Source organism: Battus philenor, unplaced genomic scaffold (genome assembly GCF_028537555.1).
Source record: "Battus philenor isolate CCGP_79_NKW_IND1 unplaced genomic scaffold, ilBatPhil1.0.hap1 SCAF_8, whole genome shotgun sequence".
In the NCBI taxonomy this organism is placed as follows: domain Eukaryota; kingdom Metazoa; phylum Arthropoda; class Insecta; order Lepidoptera; family Papilionidae; genus Battus; species Battus philenor.
Genome location: NW_027181748.1, coordinates 4,248,003 through 4,268,900, shown reverse-complemented (window position 1 = coordinate 4,268,900; position 20,898 = coordinate 4,248,003). Strand labels below are relative to the sequence as shown.

Genomic DNA, 20,898 nt, shown 5'->3' with positions numbered 1-20,898 from the left:
TGTTGTAAAGAGCCTAGTTTTGATTTTTGGTTAGTTGGGAATGGTATGTGTAACAAACTGAGCCGTATAATATCTATGCTGATGATATTTCTGTCTTGCCAGATTCTTGAAAATTTTGTCTTTTCCATTTGAATATGCATTCAAATTTCTCTTTTATCTGACGTCGTTGAGCCAGGTACACATTAATTATAATTAATATGTAATAAAATTCATAATTAAACAATTAATTTTTAATTCTAGTTAGTATTGAACTTATTGTTAATTTTTTAAAATAATACTGTTATAAACGATGTTGAAGATAACTTAAATAGAAAATGTTTAAGAATATCTTTAACATTATATCAATGTGTGATGAATTTATGCAATTTTTAAATTAATATGCATGTTAACAATTTTGGAAATGCTGGGTGTAGGATGCTTCCAACCGGACCTATTGGGAATCTATAAGTAAGGTATATGTTCAACAGTAGGCACCCTGTGGTACTATTATAACAATGTACAATAGAAAGCAGAATTGTTTTACACATTTATTGATCAATACATATTTGTAACATACATTTCGCTGATGGACATTAAAACCTATGTTATATAGAGTATGTTAAATTTCAAAAACATGTATTGAAATTTGACTCATGTTTTTTGCTATACGGCAATGCTAAAATCTTTAAGTGTGTATTAAATTCTTCGATTTATTAAAAAATATTTAGTATTGTAAACTATAGCTTTTTTACTAATGCTGAAAAAAATGCCGAATAGCCTTCGTGGGTTTAAGGAGGAAGAATAGTGAATTTTTATATTACATACTCTACGCTTCATGGTGGAAGCTCCTAAAAGTGAACAGTGGGAGGATAAAGCTTCTAGATTGAGCCTTGAAATGTTAATTGAAACACATTTAGGATTCAGTTCCGAGTGTGACCAACTTCGACTTGATCAGCACTTATTATCCAATTATTGCACTTTAAAGTTACGGAACCATTGTATAAGACTTTAAAATAAGCAATCCACCATCTGCTGCTGGACATAGGCCTCCTCTACAGATTTTCAGTAGCAGCAGTAGGAAGCGGGCTTATCCAGCGCATTCCTTGTTTAATTACTGAAATATAGTTGATTGTGTACCTGGATGAAACAAATGCTTATAAACGATAAATTAATATGGACGACGATAGAATTTTCATTATTAAATCTATATTCAAAACCATGTATATTTATTTATAGCGTGACGTGATGTCGACGACATTTACATGGATATTGGTGCGAGGAAGTAGATTATTATAGATGCAATTTTGCAATCTGGTCTTAAATATTTCTGTATGTATTTCAATCTGAGAAATTGTTGTGATTTGTGGTGTCTAAATTGTTAAGTGGAAGCTATGTGATCAACATGTTTTTGAATAAAATGCTGCGTTATGTTGTTACCGGTTTATTTAATGAAAAAAAAATAATGTGATGTTAGTGTCAAATTCAAAATTGTCGCATGTGTAATGACTTTTTACTATATCACTCACCGAGAAATAAAAACCTAAACTTCATTTTTAGGTCATAGGAAAATTAATTTGTAATCTAGTGCCATAAGATAGCCCTGTCAGCACCTTTTAAAATTTCATTCAAATCTTTGATATATGTGAACATCAAATTGTTATCCTGTTAATGACTTCAAAGTTATATGTCCAGTAGCATTTTTAATTGAAAATTTAATCATTCATTACATATTCTGACCCGTCCATCGTAGTCACATTTAGGGATCCTGATACTTTGTATAAATTATTAATGTATTTGACTACAAATCAACTTTTTAATACGTCATTCCATAAATAAATTTTTATTGGCAATTGTTTAAAAAAAAAACACCTAAAAATTTATTTTTAGATCACAACAGGTTGGGGAAAAAGTTCCTTCGCATTCTATATGAAAACCCGAAGCATATCTTTTCAGTCTATTTACATTTAACTATAGTATTTAGATGCCATTTTGTTTGCTGACTATTTGCAATCTTTATTCCCGTATTGAAAAAGCTTATAAACTTTGTACTGCTATAATTGCATTAGGCTTGTGGTGGTAAAAATTGCGAACGTCGTCTGTCTCTTAATTTCTCATGCATCAGCAGATGAGTTACCTCCTTCTCCTGTGACGCAGACAACCGCTTTATAAGTTTTGTTTTAAGTCTTGTACTTTTCGGTGGCCGGTGGATTCACTTGGTGGACATCATATTAAATTTCCTTGTGTCGTCTCCGAAGGTCCTCGCGGGGTCACCAATGTGGTGGTTAAATGAAATAAACGGATGCTATTGAGAATATCCTAATTTATTGTACACACAACTATTATACAAAGGTAGGCGCGTCGTGGGACTGTCCGCCATAGGCTCATAAATGTCACAAGATTGTTCAATTGTTCTCGCGGCTTGTATTGCATTTTTAATATATCGCATTTCATCATTAGATTTACTAATTCTGACAGAAAGAAAAACAAATTTTTACTAACTACTAAATATTACGGTCAAAGAGATCTTTTTACAAGTTTGGACATGTTATTTGCGAAAACTTTTTCCCTAGCGTTATAATGTCAAATTCTAATTTTCAATCTACCTTCCACGCGTATATTAGTGTTATAAGAAAATCAATGACCGGTGTGCAAAATGTAAATAATACTATGAAAATATAATAATTTTCGCATTGAGAAGACTGATTGTTTCCTGTGTGTGATGTGCTTTAGTTTTAAATTCTCCCCATTCTGAATGAGTTTAGATTTTAAATTTTGTACGACTGTATATCTGACAGTGCGATGTCGCAGGAGCGAATGAGTGTTGATGTCGTTGTGAATGTATTGCGGTTTAGTTGTAACTTGCTAGATAAATTATTCTATGAAAACCTCGCTCCCTTGCAGCATGGGTTGTTGGTGTTCCATTAGTTAGGAATTTAATGTGGGGTTTCATTTCATTAATATAAATATCCTCCTTTGTTACTGTGCCTTTCTTGAGGATATAGATAGTAATAGAGACTTGCTTTGGTCATATTTTTAATGTGTGTTAAACAAAAGTTTTGAGTAAAACTCGTTAGTCTTGTAATCGGTCTCGAGTGTTTGTACAGTCTACTTTAATAATTAATATTATTAATGAATTTGTCTGCGACTGTGCAGTGGTGAAATTACATATTATTTGAACTGAAAATATGTTTAGAATTTTTTCATAATTGTGTATGACACGTTATATATATGTAACTAAATGCATCGACTTTTGTGAAACTATGTTAAACAATTTTACTTTTATTTAAAATGCCACTGTATGTCTATGTCTCGTTGAAGAAATTTATTTGATGTCCTGTCTTTTTAGTATTATGATTGCTTTCTTAATTGCTTGTGTTAAAATAAGGTTTGTTATCAATAAATCATCTTTCAAGTATATGTACGCAGTAATTTTTAGAATCAAGTTATTGCAAAAATTCAGTGTTTCAAATGATTGGTGGACTATTTGACTGTTGTTAAATGAAGAAAATAAATAAAACTATTGTTACAAAATGCGTGTAATGCCTTCATTGTTTATGTATGCTAAGTATGACATACCTAGAAACTGATGAAATAATGAATTTAAGAGCACTAGAAATTATTGAAAAATAAAATTATTAAATTTATTTAAAATCAAAACCTATATTCCTTTTGAGTTTTAAATTTATATTATTTGCATTTTGTCATTATCCTTAATCAGAGGCGTGTAAGCTTAGTTATAATTGACATTATAATTTTTTAATGGTAATTGCATTTCTTTAACATTTGATGCGTAAATTGTATCTGATTTAATCGTTAAGTATTTGTTTAAGGTTTTAATAACGTCAAAATTTTAAAATGTCTACCGACGTTTCGTATAGTTATATTAGCTTTTAAACTTGAATGAATGTGAATAGCTTATAATAAAAGTACCTTTGAATATTTTATCCGATGAATATTCTATATTATAAACAAAAAAAAAATTGTACTTGTAAATATGTTTGCTCTTATGATACCCTGGTTAAGAATGTATTGCATCCAAAGTCCAAAATTGTAATTTCCCTCGAAATTAATTATTCATGTTATTTATCAACTTGTACAGATAATTTTAAGTAGGTAACATTAATGTTTATCTTAATTTTTTAAATAATATACATATATCATGATTTTTTTAAATATTTTTTTTAACCTCATAATTAAACTTTACTAAGAGGTGTGATGAATGGTCAAATGGTGAAACGGCTGGATTCCTTACAGACTGCTTTCGTATTGGATCGCATTGGAAGTTTATTTATCACAATTGTAACATCAACATTTACAAGGTAATGTAGAGGGATGAAAAAACAAAAATGGCTGATTGCGAGGTGTACTGAAAATCATATCACAACATTGATTTTAAGAAAGCAACTGGTAATGCATCTATTGTTGCTGAAACTAGTTAAAATAATACTTATATAATTTAAAAAATACGCCTGCAAATGTGTTATGTAGTCATACTTTTAAAACTTTAACATCTATGAAAATCACCCCGAATATCTATATAAAAATACATCCGTATAAAGTAATCGATGTAAAATATGTAATAATTCTTTATTTATTTTTAACTATGAGGATTCCAAACGCGCCCAGATGTGAGAAGAGCGCACACAACACAAACAGACGGGGTTTTTAATGTGATCACTTTATTCCTAAGTTATTTATCACTTAAAAATCGTTCACATTACAAGGGTTTTTTTTACAAATGTTTGGTTCATAGGCATTACATAGGAGTACACTGTTATGTGTACCATAGCTGTGATATGAAAACCGGCGAATGCAATTTTATAACACGAACTACTAGTCTGTAGCAAATTTGACAAGTTGCGACTTATCTACAACAGCACCCGGTGATAAATATTCCTCAATCGACCTTTGGAAAAAGACAATCGGCTAATTTCAGCTTCGTAGACCATTATCTCTTTCCTACACTACCTATGTGTTTTGTCAGTCGTTGTTCGAGTGCGATAGGGTGCGGTCGCGTCTATTTCAAAATATATAGAGTTGTCAAAACCCCCAAATTTAAAATTTTAATTTAACCCTTAATTAGGCGCATTAAGAAAATCACTCAATTAGGCGCATGGGGTCTTAAATGACCCCAAAAAAATATTGAGAAAAGAGTATCAAAAAGGAATAAAACTTAATGGATTTCTTTAGTAATTAATAAAGTACTTTAATATACTTTACTTTAAGAAACAAATACTTACTATGACATTAAAAATATAAAAAAAAAAACAAAAACAGTAAACCTCTCTTTAAACTAATTTTTTTGGCATAGCCAAGATCAACTTAAGAAATAAAGTTTATTCAGCCTCATCAGCGGAATCTTCTGTTCTACATCCGACGCAGTAAATCCTTGAGTGTTGCTGACAAATAAATTTACGACTCTTGAAACATTTTGGTGGCACTTTTTACTCGTCCTTTCTAGGACATGATCAACAGCGCCCGCGCTTAGCTGTCGATTGATAAACCGCCTTGTTAACATTATAAACTTCATGGAGCCGTCTTTTTGTTGTCGCTGGTACAGCACGTAGTAGTATGCGATGTTTGTGGATCTTCCACAAGTGCCGCAGCTATTTTCTTCGAGAAAATCCGTCTTGTATATGTCAAAGTCTTCTCAGTATTCGCTTTGTGTATGACAAATGGGTTGATTCCAGATATGTTTATACTCCAGGTAAATGTAAAATAATATTTTGTGCTCGGGTCCTTACTGCGTTCGATGGTGGTACTTTACACCATTTCACTTTCGGGCCATTTCTCTGAGTATGTCGAGATAAAAAATAATTATCTTCCGTTGATACAGGGATGTCTTGGATGTTCAGACTCCTCAATTTCGCTTTCTGAATTATGAGCACTATCAATGACAGCATCGTTCAAAGTTTCGTCTTGCGAATCCGAACCAGCAACATATTGCTCTTCATCAAGCACTTCATCCAGCCATTGCAATATTTGTTTGTCGTTAGGCATTTCAATTCAAAAAAAAGAAAAAGCATAGAAAAAAACTCAAAAATACATAAAGAAATCACACCGTATCAAAATACACACATACAAAGATAAACAGTAAACAATATACTAATATAAACACAAAAAAAATCACAAAAGTAAAAACTTACCTTTGCCAAAAAATGGGACGTAACTGGGCGCATGGGGTCAGCTCTCTAAAGGACAGCGATGTGTGGGCAAGAGTTAATGTTCTGGATGCGACTAATTTGCGTACCCTGAGGGGAATGAGGAAGCTAGAAAGAGCGTTAGTACGCTCTGAAGACTGTAAGCCATTATTTTTTGAATTTCAAGCGGCCCTGACCCCATGCGCCTAATTAAGGGTTAAAGGTGTACTATGGCATCTTTCGGAAAAAGAGGAAAACCGCAACTGGAGTAGGACTGTCCAGTAAATATTTAATATTCAATAGAATATAATGCATAGTTTTATCATTCAACATCCACGTTTAAAATTATTTTATGATCACATTTAAATTTTTATTCCAATTTCATCTAATAAACAACCTATGTAACTGAATATCCAACATCTGCTTCAATAGATTTAAATTCGGTAGACGTTAGATCTTTTTAATATGAATATTGTATTTGTGCTTTGTAAAACTTTCAATACAAACCACAATTTTTCTGGTATTCTTGAAACCACATTTTCATTTTGCAGCCAAAGTTTTTTTTTTAACGTTAGGCTGTGTTTGAAAGAGGTATTATGAATTCTCTTGTTGGCCGTCGAAGTTAAAGGATAATCATCTCTGATCACTATGACAAATTAGTTTTATTTAGTTTCTCTGCAATTCTTTATATGAATAAACACAAACATCAAAGTTTACATGTGTTATATACAAAATATAAAGTATTGTATTAAGAAATTTTTAAACCGAGTTAAATTTTTTTGTTGTTCATTTAGTATGTTTAAATAAAAATGATCTATTAGTCTTTATTTAATTTATTCATAATTATTTCTTCTTTTTCTTCTTTTTGTTCATTTTATATTTGAGTTTCTGCTTAATTTTCTCTCTGCGCAGTCGCTCCTTCACAATCTGCTGTTTGTCTCTGAACTCCTTAGAGGAAGCTTCCGATTTCTTCTTAGCCACACGCTCGTTGTGTTTGACCCAATGAGGACGGAATTCTGACACTGTAGCAATAAATACTTTTTTTTAAATTTATGAAATACATTAACATTTTAACCATCAGACATTAAATAATAATTTGCATTTTATGAATAAACTCATTAAAAAAAATGAACTCATTAAAAACAAAAGAAAGTTAGTTTCACAGTGTTAATACTGAAAATACTACTTTTGATTATTGAATAACACTATATGCTTATATTTCTTTGGTTTTATCAACTACCTGTATAGACATTATAAACGGGTGCCATTGTTCTTGACCTTTTCCTTTACTTATTAGTAAACATGTAATACAGAATGAACGTTACCTTTCTTCATCCTGTTCGCTTGGTGCCTGTTGTCGTCATCGTCGTCATCATCGGGCTGTGCGTTCCTCTTCTTCCACTCGTCGTAGCGGCCGCTGCGGAACGACGCCGGCACACGGCCCCCGCTTTCCGTTCTGATCATCTTACGACCACCGTCCTGCAAAATGAAATGATCTCTATGATATTGGCAACAACGTTTCATATTAAAAAAATATTACCCTTTATGGGATTTTTCTACCAAATCAAGCAAATGAGGAGATCTGTAAACCGACGAAAGCCCTGTAGACTAGCCAAATTAAAGTGGCATTGATCAGGTTACACAGCACGCAGATGAACTTGTCAAGGTCGTCATATGCTGGATGCAGATCGGTTTCAGCCGGTCGTATTGTAAATCTACGGGGAGCCTAGCTCCTGTATGAAATGATAACGGACTTCCGAAAAAAGTAATCGGTATCTATTTAAAATAATTTAATTTAAGAAGCATTTAACCCAACACTAAGTAAATTAGTATAAATAGGTATTTTTACCACAGAAAGTTATAAGTACTATCTAAATGGTTGTATCTAACCACAAGATGGCGTAGAAATTAGAAGAATGTATGTACCTGCGAAAACTTACCACAATGTTCACTAGGTAATATGCCAACAGAGTTTGATATTATTTTGTTCTAATAATATTTAACAAAACAGGCTGCATCAAAATTGAGATTAAACAATTAAACATTAATACTGTGAAGAACAGATTTAAGCAACATTTACATCCTTATGTTTAAATATAATAAACCGACCCTCAAACAACCTTGCAGGTAGAATTTTGTAAAATCCATTCTCACCTGACCTTTTCTCAGCGGAAGGAATATACGTAATTTCAAATCTCTAAGTCCTATGGTTCCAAAGACATCGTGACGAATCAGTACGTAAGTGGAAATCCCTTATACAGGATGATTGGTTTTAGGTGTATATAAATAAAATGAGTTAGAAAAAGTATTTACAAAATTTTATTAATTATTGAATATTGTTTACTATCTGTTCCTGCAAGCTTTGTACTACCAGAAGTTATGGGCTAGTTGCATTACAGTAATATATTTCATAATGATCACTATGTACAAGATAATTGTAAGTAGATGTAAAAGTTTTTACACCTATAACGAATTTTTAATGCAATTACCAATGTACATTATATTAATGTTTATCTAAAGCGAATATGTAAAGTATTTTGTACCTAGATTTTGTTTTATTTACTACTAACTTAAATATATATAGATACTTCAAACAGATACTCACTGGATCGACGTGCACCATCTTCTTCCTCTTACGGTCCCATCGAAGTTGCGCTTTACGGGACCGAACACCTTCGTTACTGTCTGCCCCGAGTTCCAGTTCAGCTGAAGACGCTCCAACCGCGAAGTTTACAGCCATACTGACCACGTGGAGAAATGTTATAATTACGGATTTAATACATATGTTAAATTATTTAGGCCACATCGCCCGCAGACAAACAGATAACTTCGAGAAACTACTGGTTGTAGAAAGTAAATGATAAAAGACCATGTGCATGATTACCTACTCACTGGATTGATCAATTCAATTATCTTACTCTAAGGTAAGCAAAGGATGAGATATTATATAAGGATGTATATAGCCTTCAGAAATTAAGAAATGAGTGAGAAGAAATCAGATGCTCATCTACCCAAAAGTTTATGTTATAAATTATGCGGCAAAGCTTGACAATGCTATGCTTTTATGAAGAGTGTCCAGACCATTTGCCTATTATCAACATTGTCTGGATATTTGAATGAATATTTATAATACGTAAAGTAATCTATAACATCCTATACAATCCCTCTGCTCCTTCTTATCTCCGTAACCTCTTCCACTTCTCCCGGGCCCAGGACAAACCTTGTCGTACGAACGTAAGGACGTCACTGGCCATCCCCACCCATCACTCTGATTTCTTTTCCTATTCCTTCACTGTCCATGCTGCAAGATTATGGAACGCTCTCCCCTACGAAGTACGTGATTGTCCATCATTACCTGTATTTAAAAAGCGAGTCAAAGAGCACTATTTATCGCTAGTTGTCTAGTATATATAATATTTTTAGTTATATATGTTATATATGTATTAATGCTTATATTATGTATATATATTATTTATTATGCTTATTTATGTAAGTATATAATATGTAAGTATACATTTATGTTCATGTTAAGTATGTAATTATGGTCAAAAGTCGTATCTATTGTAAATATTTCAATTTAATTATTGTGCACGTTGTGTCTGCCTTACTTTTTATGAATCTCCTTCCGTAGGCCTACTGGAAGAAATTTCTGGTTAGAAATAAGTAGTGCCTGTTGTGTCAGTTATATTTGTATTGTTACTTTAGTGTTTTTATTGTGTACAATAAACTGTTAAATAAATAAATAAATAAATAATCAAGGAAAAAAGGCTTCGATAGAAAAGTTAACTAAACAAACTATTTTTGGAATCGACCAGAGTAAGAGTTATTTGTGTACATCCAATAAACACGAAACTTGACATTGTCTGATTTCAGTGATAGTTTGGTGGGGTGTTAGCTATGAAGGAGTGACTGAGCCATATCTTTGTGAAAAAAGTGTCAAAATATCCGCACAAGAGTATCAAGATAACAATCTTGAGAAAGTAGTAAACCCCTTCAACAACAACATGTTCAATATACAAGAATGATCTATTCAGCAAGACTTGGTGCTAGGTCATAAAGCTTGATAAACCAAGTCTTAGAAACAAACATTCCGGACTTGATTAGAGCTGAACATTGGCTTTCCAATTCTCTTATACTAGATTCGTGATTGTATCCACAGTTTTATATAGTAAGCCTAATATATAAACTAACTCTAAATGCTTACTCTAAATGCTATGATTATTTTCGAGTCCCTAAAACAATACATGTATATTTTAATTAGAAATGAAGAATTTTTCCATAGAAACAGTGTGTGCTGCTATTGTCAACTGGCCTCAATGTTTATATGACTGTATTGTAGCCAACGGTGACCACTTCAAATAAAATTTGTAGATTTTTAATGGTTTGATATAAATGTATTATGAATACACTGTAATAAATGTTATGTACAATAATAAATGTACTTTTTTCTTATAATATTTATGGCATGACCAAGTATATATAAATAGATTTGATTTAAATTATTTTCCGGATCATTTCTTATTTGAAGAATTCTTAGGCGGCTTTGCAACGAAATTTAAAGATATTTACCCAGTTTCCGTATGTTGATCACTTGCAAAGTGTGGTATATAATTCTCATCGCGAACAACCTCCTTTCTTTGTTTCTTCGTCTGGTTCTCAGGCTTAGAAGATTTTACGTTGGTCGTATCCCCTAATATGTTGTCAACCTAAAAAAATGGTTTCACAATATGGTTTCACTACTAAAAATTTTGCATATAAATAAAAATATCATCAAATGTGTTGGCAGGTGTAAAATACGGAAGCGTCTGATTAATACGGGTTAAAATTTTCATATTTAAAATTTCATAATTGGGAAAAACTTAATTTAAATTTTTGTACAAAATACATAATAAATTAAATCTATCGATTACTGTCAAATATTCAACATAAATCAAAACAAAAAAAGGCATTGGATCATTAAATAAAATAATATTGAGTACATTAAAGCATTACAATAAGAGATATAATCACATTATTACTAGTATTATTATTAGAAATTTTAATTCTTGTATATAATTGTTTATAAGTAAGACGTTACATGAATATACAGAGATTAATCTGAATAATGTCTCAATTATTTATATTTCTCATTGAGTTGTGGCAGGCTAATAACCATTGTTTTCTTGATAATTTGTTGAGACAATTGTTGAATATATTTATCATGTAAAATCTAAGAAAACCCTTGCTCAAGATAAGAAAGATAGTTTATTTAAAACTCAATCTTTTAAAAAGAAGCTCTGCTCTATCTAACTTTTTTTTAATTTTTGCAATTAAGTTATTTCTTAAGACTGAATAAATTTGATAGGAAAACAAAATGTGGAATTGAAATGATTATTATATATTATATCAATCTTCAATTAAAAAACAACTTACTGGATATAATTTCATAAACGGCACGTTAAAAATTATCAAAGATGGATTATCTTTGATAATTTTTAACGTGCCGACAAATATTCTGGCTAAATTTTATATAACAATATATAAAATTTTGCCAGTATAAAAAAAAGGTTTTTGTAATGAACACTTCCACAACACTCCTCTTGCAGGTGGACATTCATAAAATCCTTTCTTAGCCGAGCTCTGTTTTGCTAAAGGAATATATCTAAATTATTACAAGTCTGCCTTATAGTTGGCCTGGATGGGGTCGAAGAGTTCTAGAGTGGCAACCGCGAGGCGTGAAAAGGCGCCCCCACTAGGTGGATCGGAAGTCGGTGGATGAGGAGGCTGGTGGATGAGGGCAGCGTAAGACCGGTGATCTCATGTAGGCGATCTTTAAGAGAGGCCTATGCCTTGCAGTGGGCGTCTATCGGCTAAAAATAAGAGAAGCCTTATGAGAATTAAAAAATTGTTACTACACCTCATTAGTTTTGTTTTCTCTCGCTCTTTGCACTTTCTTTCCGTGCACTCGCTGCTTCGCCTTCATTGCCAGGAACATGGGGGAGTCGTTCTTTCCACCCAATTCTAAAATCGTCTGCAACGATATTAAAAAATAGCTTAATATATTTCACAAGCTTTCTTTTATTACTCAATGTTATATTGTTGATTCTATCAAACCACAGATGTAAAACAAATTCTATATTCAATTCACAATGTATATACATAAGAATACTAATATTCTATCTCTCTTTATCAACAATTCTATATCCATTAGGAAAATAATAATAAAAAAAAAAATTAATACTATTTCCAATATTCCAGGGCGTTAAGGACAAGTCTAAGACCATTGTGTATTACCAGCGATATCCTACGGTACAGAAAGATCTTTCACTCTGGGCCTTACTGGCAAGCTTAGTCAAAGTAAGCGACATAACTCTGTGGACCGACAAGTTGAAGTGCTTGTATCCAATAGAAAAAATTAATTAACGAAATAAATATTTAGTGGTCACTTTATACAGGATGATGGGAAATAGTTGTAAAATGCTTCAAAGATTTTTGTTATCTAATGAGCTATATAATCCTTTTAAAGATTTTACACCTGAAACCAATCAACCTGTACATAAATAAAATCTAATTTTAGATATAATTGTACGTACACCCTTAGGCGTGTAGCTCTTAATCTTCTCCACAAAATCGACAGCTTCTTGCGTGTTCTCATCCAACAAAAAGGGGTGTACGAGCGTGGGAAGGGTCGTTGTCTTAGCTCGTTTGTTGGCTTCTGCAGATGCAGGCTCGCGCCACTTCACGTACTGCTGCCAGCCGCGGCCACACACACGAGCGGCTTCTTCCTATAAGTTCATAAATAAATTTTATTTATTTCCAATACCCAAAAATCAAGAATTACATATTAATTTATGCATTACACAGACTGTATTCACATAATCATGGACAGATAAATTAAATAGTAACCCATTGTGTCCGCAATAAAAATTAACTTGTGCTATGAGCACGAGGGCAAATTAGAAATGAGAAGTTCCGTAAACGGCCAATAGTAACTGACAGCTCCACAGGTTGGCAAGTTAAAGTAACAGTGAGGCTTTAAGAGTTTGAAATGGAGAGAACAGACCAGCAAGCGCAGCATAGGATTTCTTTTCAGACCCTTGTGGACAGACAATCTAGATAAACAATCTTGTTAAGGAAGATGTTGGATGCTGGCCTCTTCCAACCTGTCCAGAAATCTATGTGGGATAAGTCCAGCTGTGGACATCCTTTATTTAAAAATTGTTTCGGCTGTAGGCCATTTCGTCATTGGATAATGATGATGGTAGTGGGCACGGGATTTACTTCAATTAATACTATCAGCCAGGTTAATAATTCATTAGTACCAACAATTTAAAATGAAAATTTTCACTTAATAGTATGTGAGAAAATCTATTTTTGGGTTATGTTTGGTACATCCATTCCAGAAATCAATGTTTAAAGAAATAAATAATGTATTGATAATATAGCAAGAAAAATTGTTAACAAAATTTTGATTAAGGTATAATAATTATTAGAAAGAACAAGATTCAAATTGGGTTCTCCTACATAGGAGTCCTCACACATAGAATTAAACTGACGATTCAAACTAAGCCTTTATTAATGTCAGAAACATAAACAAAAAAAAATTATTTTCATTAAAAAATTAAGCTATGAATATTCCAAACACTTTCTAATCTGAGAAGAGTTCACAACAAATGCAGTCAATTTCTTACTTACAATTTCAGAGTAGTTTTTCTCCCATGTCATGACATCTTGGTGACGCAATTCCAGCTGCACAGTTGGCATAGAGCCCCAGATTCCACTCGGACAATCATTTCCTACAGACTGTCCAGGGGGTAATAGTTCTGCGCCAAGAAACAGCTGAAGGTCCAATAGATGGGCCACATCTTCCGCCGCGATGAGTGAGAACGCACGACCTGCTCTTCCAGCTCTAGCACTTCTGCCTAAAAAATATAACAGATATCATCAGACTGGCTATTGCTGTAAGAATAGTGGGTGAATAAAATTTTGGGCACAGATCATGGTGTTTTATAATACGAACAGAATGGCCAATTAACACAATGGATTAAAACAATTTGTTCGTGATTACATTGGTGTGCTCCTAACTCAAGAGACATTTCTTAAACCAGAACCAGAACTGAAATGTCCTTGCACTGCATGGCCATGCTCCAATTACCATAGCGTCCATGTATCTGTCATGCAGGACTAACAATAATGGTATCCACTCAGACGTTGATGCACTATTTGCTATTGGAGGACCAACCATTCAAGCTTGCGACTTAAAAAAGAAGCGCACTGGATGGAACGCCACCATCAGCATCAATTTACGGTTTTTACTTCAGAACCTTATGGATCTATATTGAGCATTATGTGATTTGATTACTGCCACTTTAATATGCTAATTGGCTAAGCCATGTGGATTACTTCTTTATTTACAGCAATACTCATAACTGATTCAATAACATAGACGAATGTCGAGCATAGTAGTTTCCATGTTATTGCTTACCAACTCTGTGCACAAATAGCTTCGGTTTGGCTGGAAAGTTATAGTTGATGACAGTGTCTAAGGCCGGCAGATCCAGACCTCTCGCCGCCACGTCAGTCACAAGCAGCACCGAGCACTTCTTGTTTGTGAACTTGCCCAATGCAATCTTACGAGCAGACGGGTCCAGTCCCGAGTAGGCAAATGTTGAAGTGATACCAGCTTGCTGTAGTATCTGAAATGAAAAGTAGCTTATACTTACAACTTTTAAAATATTGTAAAATCTGTTCTAAGCTGACCTCTACTCAGTGAAATGAATATTTTTACAAAATTTTTAGGCAGACAATGGATCAATGTTGTCTTGAACAACTTTAAAACAACAATGGCTACAGGAGTAGTGTGAATATTACATACTCTGGGATGAGATATCAATAATAACAGTATGGGACTGTGGCGAAAAGAAAAGTTCTCAATAGAGTTAAGGGGGGTCCACCAAACCAATATAGAGAATGATCACCGAGGTGGTCTTAAAGGGTAACACTATATATAACCATGTTCTCCCCCCAGAAGGCAAGGCATCTTGAAAATTATAAAGAATTCCACTTAAGAAAAAAAAAAAAGAAGTGACTGCTACAGTTATATGCATGTACATAAGGTATTAAATTCGAAGGACGAAAATTCCAGTAAAAAATTTTCACGCATTAAAATGTACGTTACAGATTGCAAGATTGTATCTCTAAACTTGAAACCTTCCGAGGTTATTTCCATTACTTACCAGATGCAAATATTCCACATGATGTTTTGTAGCAGCAAAAACAACTGCTTGAGGCGAAGTCGGCGTAAGCACTCTATCCAGTAAGAGCAACAATGCCGCTGTCTTTAATTCAGACCTGACTGATATCCAACCCAACCATAACGTTGACGGTAACTTCCAATCGACATCTAGTCGTATTAATACAGGTTCAGTTAGACCGGCTCTTGCAAACTCTACTAGCATTTTGGGTAGCGTAGCTGAGAAGAGCAGTGTTTGGCGAGTGGAAGGCAGACGAGCCACAATCTCTCTAAGCTGTTCACCAAAACCAAGTTCGAACAGTCTATCAGCTTCATCAAACACCATCACCTCTGGAAAATTAACATTAACAGTTTTGGTATATATCTTTTAACCAATATTTATTCTAAAGAGAATTCTTATGAATAATAAATAAATTAATAAAAATCTGCTTATTCTGGTCAGTACATGTAATGCTGTTATTTTTACTGTTTAATAAAAAAAAAATTACAATTGCTTAAGTCAAAAGATTTCTATGTTAACCCACTTAGATTTTTAAATTAAAAAAAGTTTTTAAATAAAATGTAGTCATAAGTACATAAAAACAGATCAGAAATACCAGAAATATTGTATATTTATTGTCCATAGTTATCAACAAGCATTTGCTTAACACATTAGTTTTTTAATAATTTTAGTGGTATTGTGAACAATAGTATGTGATAAAGGTTAACCATTTCTAGGCTCCATAAAATTAACAGCCTCTTTGTGGGCAACAGTAATTTTATAATACATTCTCGTGTAACATCTCTGTATTATCAAGTGATTAATTGAAAAAAGTTTTTTAAACAAAAAGTCATATGACCATGTAAATGATTCTACAATTGCAATTCCTATTCAATTAACAATATTTATAAATATGATCACAAAAAGAACACAGTCTGAGTTTGTTGTGGGTTCTTTTCAAATCTTTTCAGTTCTTCTCAAGGAGTGTTGGGAACCATTATAGCTTTAAATTAAATAATACATTTACAGAAAAATTCAATTTGACTGTAGTTTCTATCAAATTGGCTTTTTCTGAATGCATAAGTTGTAAACAAAAGGTTGCTCACTTACTTATGTTGTCTAATTTGAGGCTCATTTCAATACATATGTGTAAAAATCGACCCGGGGTGGCCACAACAATATCTGGGGCTTTTCCAGACATCACGCCAAATTGTTGCTCAATGGACTCTCCTCCAAGGATTGCTGCAGATGTCAATCCAGTAAACTTCCCCAGTTCTCGTACAAATCTTAAAGTCTACAATAGATCGAAATATTTTACTATATACAAGCTTACTCTAGATGTATGCAAAAAGTTTTGTGACAGAGAAAATATTCTGTGATTGAAGTAACAGGAATACATTGTATTATTAATTAACGTTTAACATTCATTGAATTCAATCTATGTTGAGGTGAAAGGGCACTAAAGATCCCAGGCCTAAATTTATTAACAATATAAACTTGAGAGCACCCTCAAGACAAAGTTTGAACCCTTATATAAGATATTTCACTGGGTTGGAAAGAGGGCAAGTTGTTAGCTTTTAAACCTTATTAACAAACATGTGAATGTTAGTAGATTATTTAAAAAAATTTCATCTGCCTTTTAATTACTAATTAAATTCCTTTGTATTTCCTATAATCTTTTAATCACTGTTTTTATTTACATTGTACTGCTTTTCATTTATTTACACACTATTTTGTGGATAATGGTGCTTGTTATGTAATTATCTCAATTTTAACTGTTGTTATTACACTGATACTTTTAAACAATTGCTAATTTTTCCAAATAAAATAAATTACAAAAACCATTATATGTGTCATTGAATGTTTATTATTAACATTCAATGTAATGATCTGAACAAAACTACCGTTTTGCATGGTAGATAGATAACTGAATCTAGTACATGTGGTAAAGTGATTTTGGATAGACTAGAACAGATTTCTTATACATATGTATATATTCAATGAAAAACTATTTTTGTTGTGTCTGCCTATAGATATATAATGTCTTATAATTAAAGCACAAAATGTTAACTATATTGTATCCCAGGAACCAAATCCGTTACTAAAAATTTTAAGTCCCTGTCCTCTGACGTTGAGCTACCACTGTTCAAAACATGTAAAATTTACATATAAAATGAACAATAGCCAGCCTATTTGTACAAACATATTAGACACTATAACAATATGAAGGTGTATTGTACAAAGGCAGATATAACAAAAATTGTTACATTAGTCTTCACTAGTATTAGTGTATTGTCACATTTAAATCAAAGCTCTAGGATGCTTATATACAATTGAAGGGCAATTTAACTCTGCAGTAGCTATCTAGACAGCCAGTAACATTAGTGTTCATAGTATTACACAGATTGAACGTTTAATTTAAAATGTATAAGGCGGCTTCAACTAACTATTGTAGTATATACATCTACATTAACAGAATAAATTTTTTCAATGGTTAAACTCTTTCTGTAATAAGTCATCACTTCAAATTCAGCTTGCGATGCATGTTATCTTTGTTAAGCATATACTTATCAAATTTAAGAATTATTTAACATTTCTACTAATATTAGAAGTTATATGAAAGCATCTTGTTTGGAATATTTGAATAAAAAAATTTAAAAGAAATGGAATTGATTATATAAAGTGGGAAGATATATTTAATTACCTGTAAAGCTAACTCCCTTGTAGGTGATAAAATTAAGGCTCGAAGATTTTTTCCTGGTTGAGGTTTATTAGTGGGAGACAACAGCTTTTCTAAAATAGGAAGAACAAAGCAAGCCGTTTTGCCCGAGCCCGTACGGGCCATTGCAACAACATCTTTACCTTCTAGAGCAATAGGTATGGTCTGTAATAAAATATATTAAAATTATGTCCCCTCATTTTTAGGTTATGTTAAAAAACTAATATATATTTTATAATTCTTAAAATACTTCATACCTTACGTTGTATAGGTGTAGGTTGTTTATAACCTCGTTTTGTTATACCTTTTATAACGGGAAAACTGAATCCCATTGACTGGAAACCGCCCGATCCCTTCTTTTTGTTCTGTTTTTCGTGGGTATCAATTTCTGCTGTTTCATTTTGGTCAAGAGCTTCAAATCCTGGAAGATCATCTCCTAAATCTTTCGGTTTCAACATTTTTAATATTAACTCATGTTCCAGAAATCACTTTCGATGTTTTAGCGCACGTGTGACAACAATAAAAAAAAATACACTGACATTTGCCTTTTTTATACTAAAAGCAAAGATACAGTCACATAAAGCCAATATCATTACAATAAACATATAAAGTAATACTATGATAATTTTCTAATATTATAAGCATTACAAAGTATTTATAAATTCCTAAAAAATATGCCAATAATATCTCAATAAGTCATAACATTAAAAATAATTCGTCAATATATACATAACAACTTTTCCAGATTATACAATATTAATATTCTGTTTTTATATTTCCAGGTACCACTACTATTGAGATGACTGACTCTTTCTATAAACATTTAATACATTTTGTTTGTCTCTGAGAAAAATTCTGTCTCTCATAACAATTATTAATTTACAGTTTTTACAAGTATAAAAAAATCAAAGGAACTGAAGAACCAATTTGAATTCAGTACGCAAATCTTGGCATTATTAAAGGTGACGGTATTTCTAACCGTAGTATAAGAAGACTTAGTTATGAAACAATTAAGTTACATAAGTAAATATATTTATCAAGGCCAAGCAGTTAGCAATTAAATTGTATATACAAATTAAAAAGCACGCCATTTAATAACATTGCGTGTTATGGATTTTGCAAATACACTTGATTTGTTGCCCTACATTATTCTGAGTATTGGAAGTTAATAATTCTAGTTAGTACAAGTTAATTGCATTCGTAACAAACCGTATTTGTTAGTTGGTCGGTGGAGAAATGAAAAAAAATAAGACTTTTGTTTTGAGAGACAATAACAAACAGAATTGATTGTTATTTCATTTTTAATATAATAAAACATTAATTAATTCCTACCATCAATAAACCGTGTTTCTAAAGTGCATAAATTTATTTATTGACTTAAAGTTACGATATGTAATTTTAGCAAGTCGTTCGCGGCTTAAGAAGTTATTACTTGTGTTACAGCTGTCTTCGTCATTCTGCTTAAATAATTAAATAATACACTCAAATGTAATAGAAAGAACACATACGCAACTAATATTTAGTTATTACTTTATGTGTTTGTGTGGAAGTCATATCTATAGATTAAGTACGGTGTGTTTCTTTCTTTGCTAATCGTATATTGAGTGGTACGCAATCACTAAGAATATGCTTCTACTCGTATTTTAAATTCATGTTTGGTAGTATCTAGTTTAAAGACTTTTTCACCTATCATTTTGTTTTAATCCCTAGTGACTTTTGAACTGTTTAACTTTCGTATACAGTTTAAAATTAAAACTGTACGTTTTATTACTAAAATGTTAAGATAGATATAAAGGCTATTAACTAGCACTAATAAAAAACAGTTGTAAGGACTTATATACGAGTAATTATTGTTTATGTAAGTGTTAACAGGTGTTCATTATAAATACTGTAGATTCTTTTGTTTGAGTAATATATGTTAAAATATTATAGTTTCCTGTAACTATAATAATGATTAGGAATAAAAATATCTTTTAGAGATGTGATAACTATTAAATAGTTCAATACTTTTCTGATAATCTTTCTTATATTCGACTAACTGCGTAACAATGCTGGGTTCAAGCGACAATTCCCTCTATGTCCTTATAAGATGATTAACAATTTTGTTTAAATCACATTTGCAGTTTCCGCGAGTTTGGTAACAAAGTTCGTCGACCTCCTCGGGAGCCTCGCTTCGGGCTGCTACATTACTGCCAGAGTTCCTATTTAAACCTACCAATAAGACTTACAAATATTCGTTCTATTTGCAGATATCAATTTGAACAATTAATGCGTTTTTTCATCTCTAATCGCAGGTCTAACATTATAGATAAAATATATCAGTTAAAATACAAGTAATTTGATATGAAAACAAAAATAATTGTTATAATTAATTCTCTTTAAAAAATATTATCCTATTGACGACGGCTATTGGAGGACAGATACCACATACGGCAGTATAGTTCCACAATCTAAGGGAGATGCTCCTCTCGTGACACGTGTAAAATTGATCAAAAACTTACAAATACGACCAATCTTAGTTGATATGAAAATCTTGGTAGTATATGCTTCCTCTAGAACATTGGTAACTTTAACCATATCTAATTAATTTTATTTGTGGATAAATTTACTGCGGATTATTTTTGTAGATATTTTTGAATAAAATTTTTCCGTTAAAATAGAAAAAGGCGTCAATAATATGTGTATATTATACAGTATGTGTATACTTGTTGATTGGTTACAGAATAAAAGCCTTAACCTTAAAAGCTTTAACGATTTTACACCTATTAACAATCATTCCATGTAAAATAATTACTCTAAACTATGTTATATTAATTTTTATTAGAATATGACAGGAGAGGGCCACAAC

The 20,898-nt window shown here is 32.1% G+C and overlaps 1 protein-coding gene across 1 annotated transcript; it reads right to left on the bottom strand.

Annotated features, from left to right (window-relative positions):
- Positions 1-6,936: 6,936 nt before the first annotated feature.
- LOC137931506 (ATP-dependent RNA helicase DDX54) lies at positions 6,937-18,557 on the bottom strand. The gene is made up of 12 exons (XM_068774916.1): positions 18,308-18,557; positions 18,036-18,215; positions 16,442-16,625; positions 15,335-15,681; positions 14,584-14,794; positions 13,794-14,020; positions 12,692-12,883; positions 12,016-12,129; positions 10,689-10,825; positions 8,725-8,860; positions 7,445-7,598; positions 6,937-7,141 (listed from the first exon to the last, which is right to left on the bottom strand). Exons 1-12 carry the CDS (start codon positions 18,506-18,508, stop codon positions 6,963-6,965), a joined length of 2,262 nt encoding a protein of 753 aa, XP_068631017.1. The 5' UTR covers positions 18,509-18,557; the 3' UTR covers positions 6,937-6,962.
- Positions 18,558-20,898: the final 2,341 nt, after the last annotated feature.

What these genes read in the sequence shown, in the direction of transcription:
- LOC137931506 (XM_068774916.1), bottom strand. Translation starts at nt 18,508, where the DNA reads ATGTTGAAACCGAAAGATTTAGGAGATGATCTTCCAGGATTTGAAGCT. An exon ending in CAAGGGAGTTAGCTTTACAG is followed by an intron (nt 16,626 to 18,035) that starts GTAATTAAATAT and finishes GATCTATTGTAG; the next exon opens with ACTTTAAGATTTGTACGAGA. An exon ending in GATCAACATACGGAAACTGG is followed by an intron (nt 8,861 to 10,688) that starts GTAAATATCTTT and finishes CCACGTGGTCAG; the next exon opens with TATGGCTGTAAACTTCGCGG.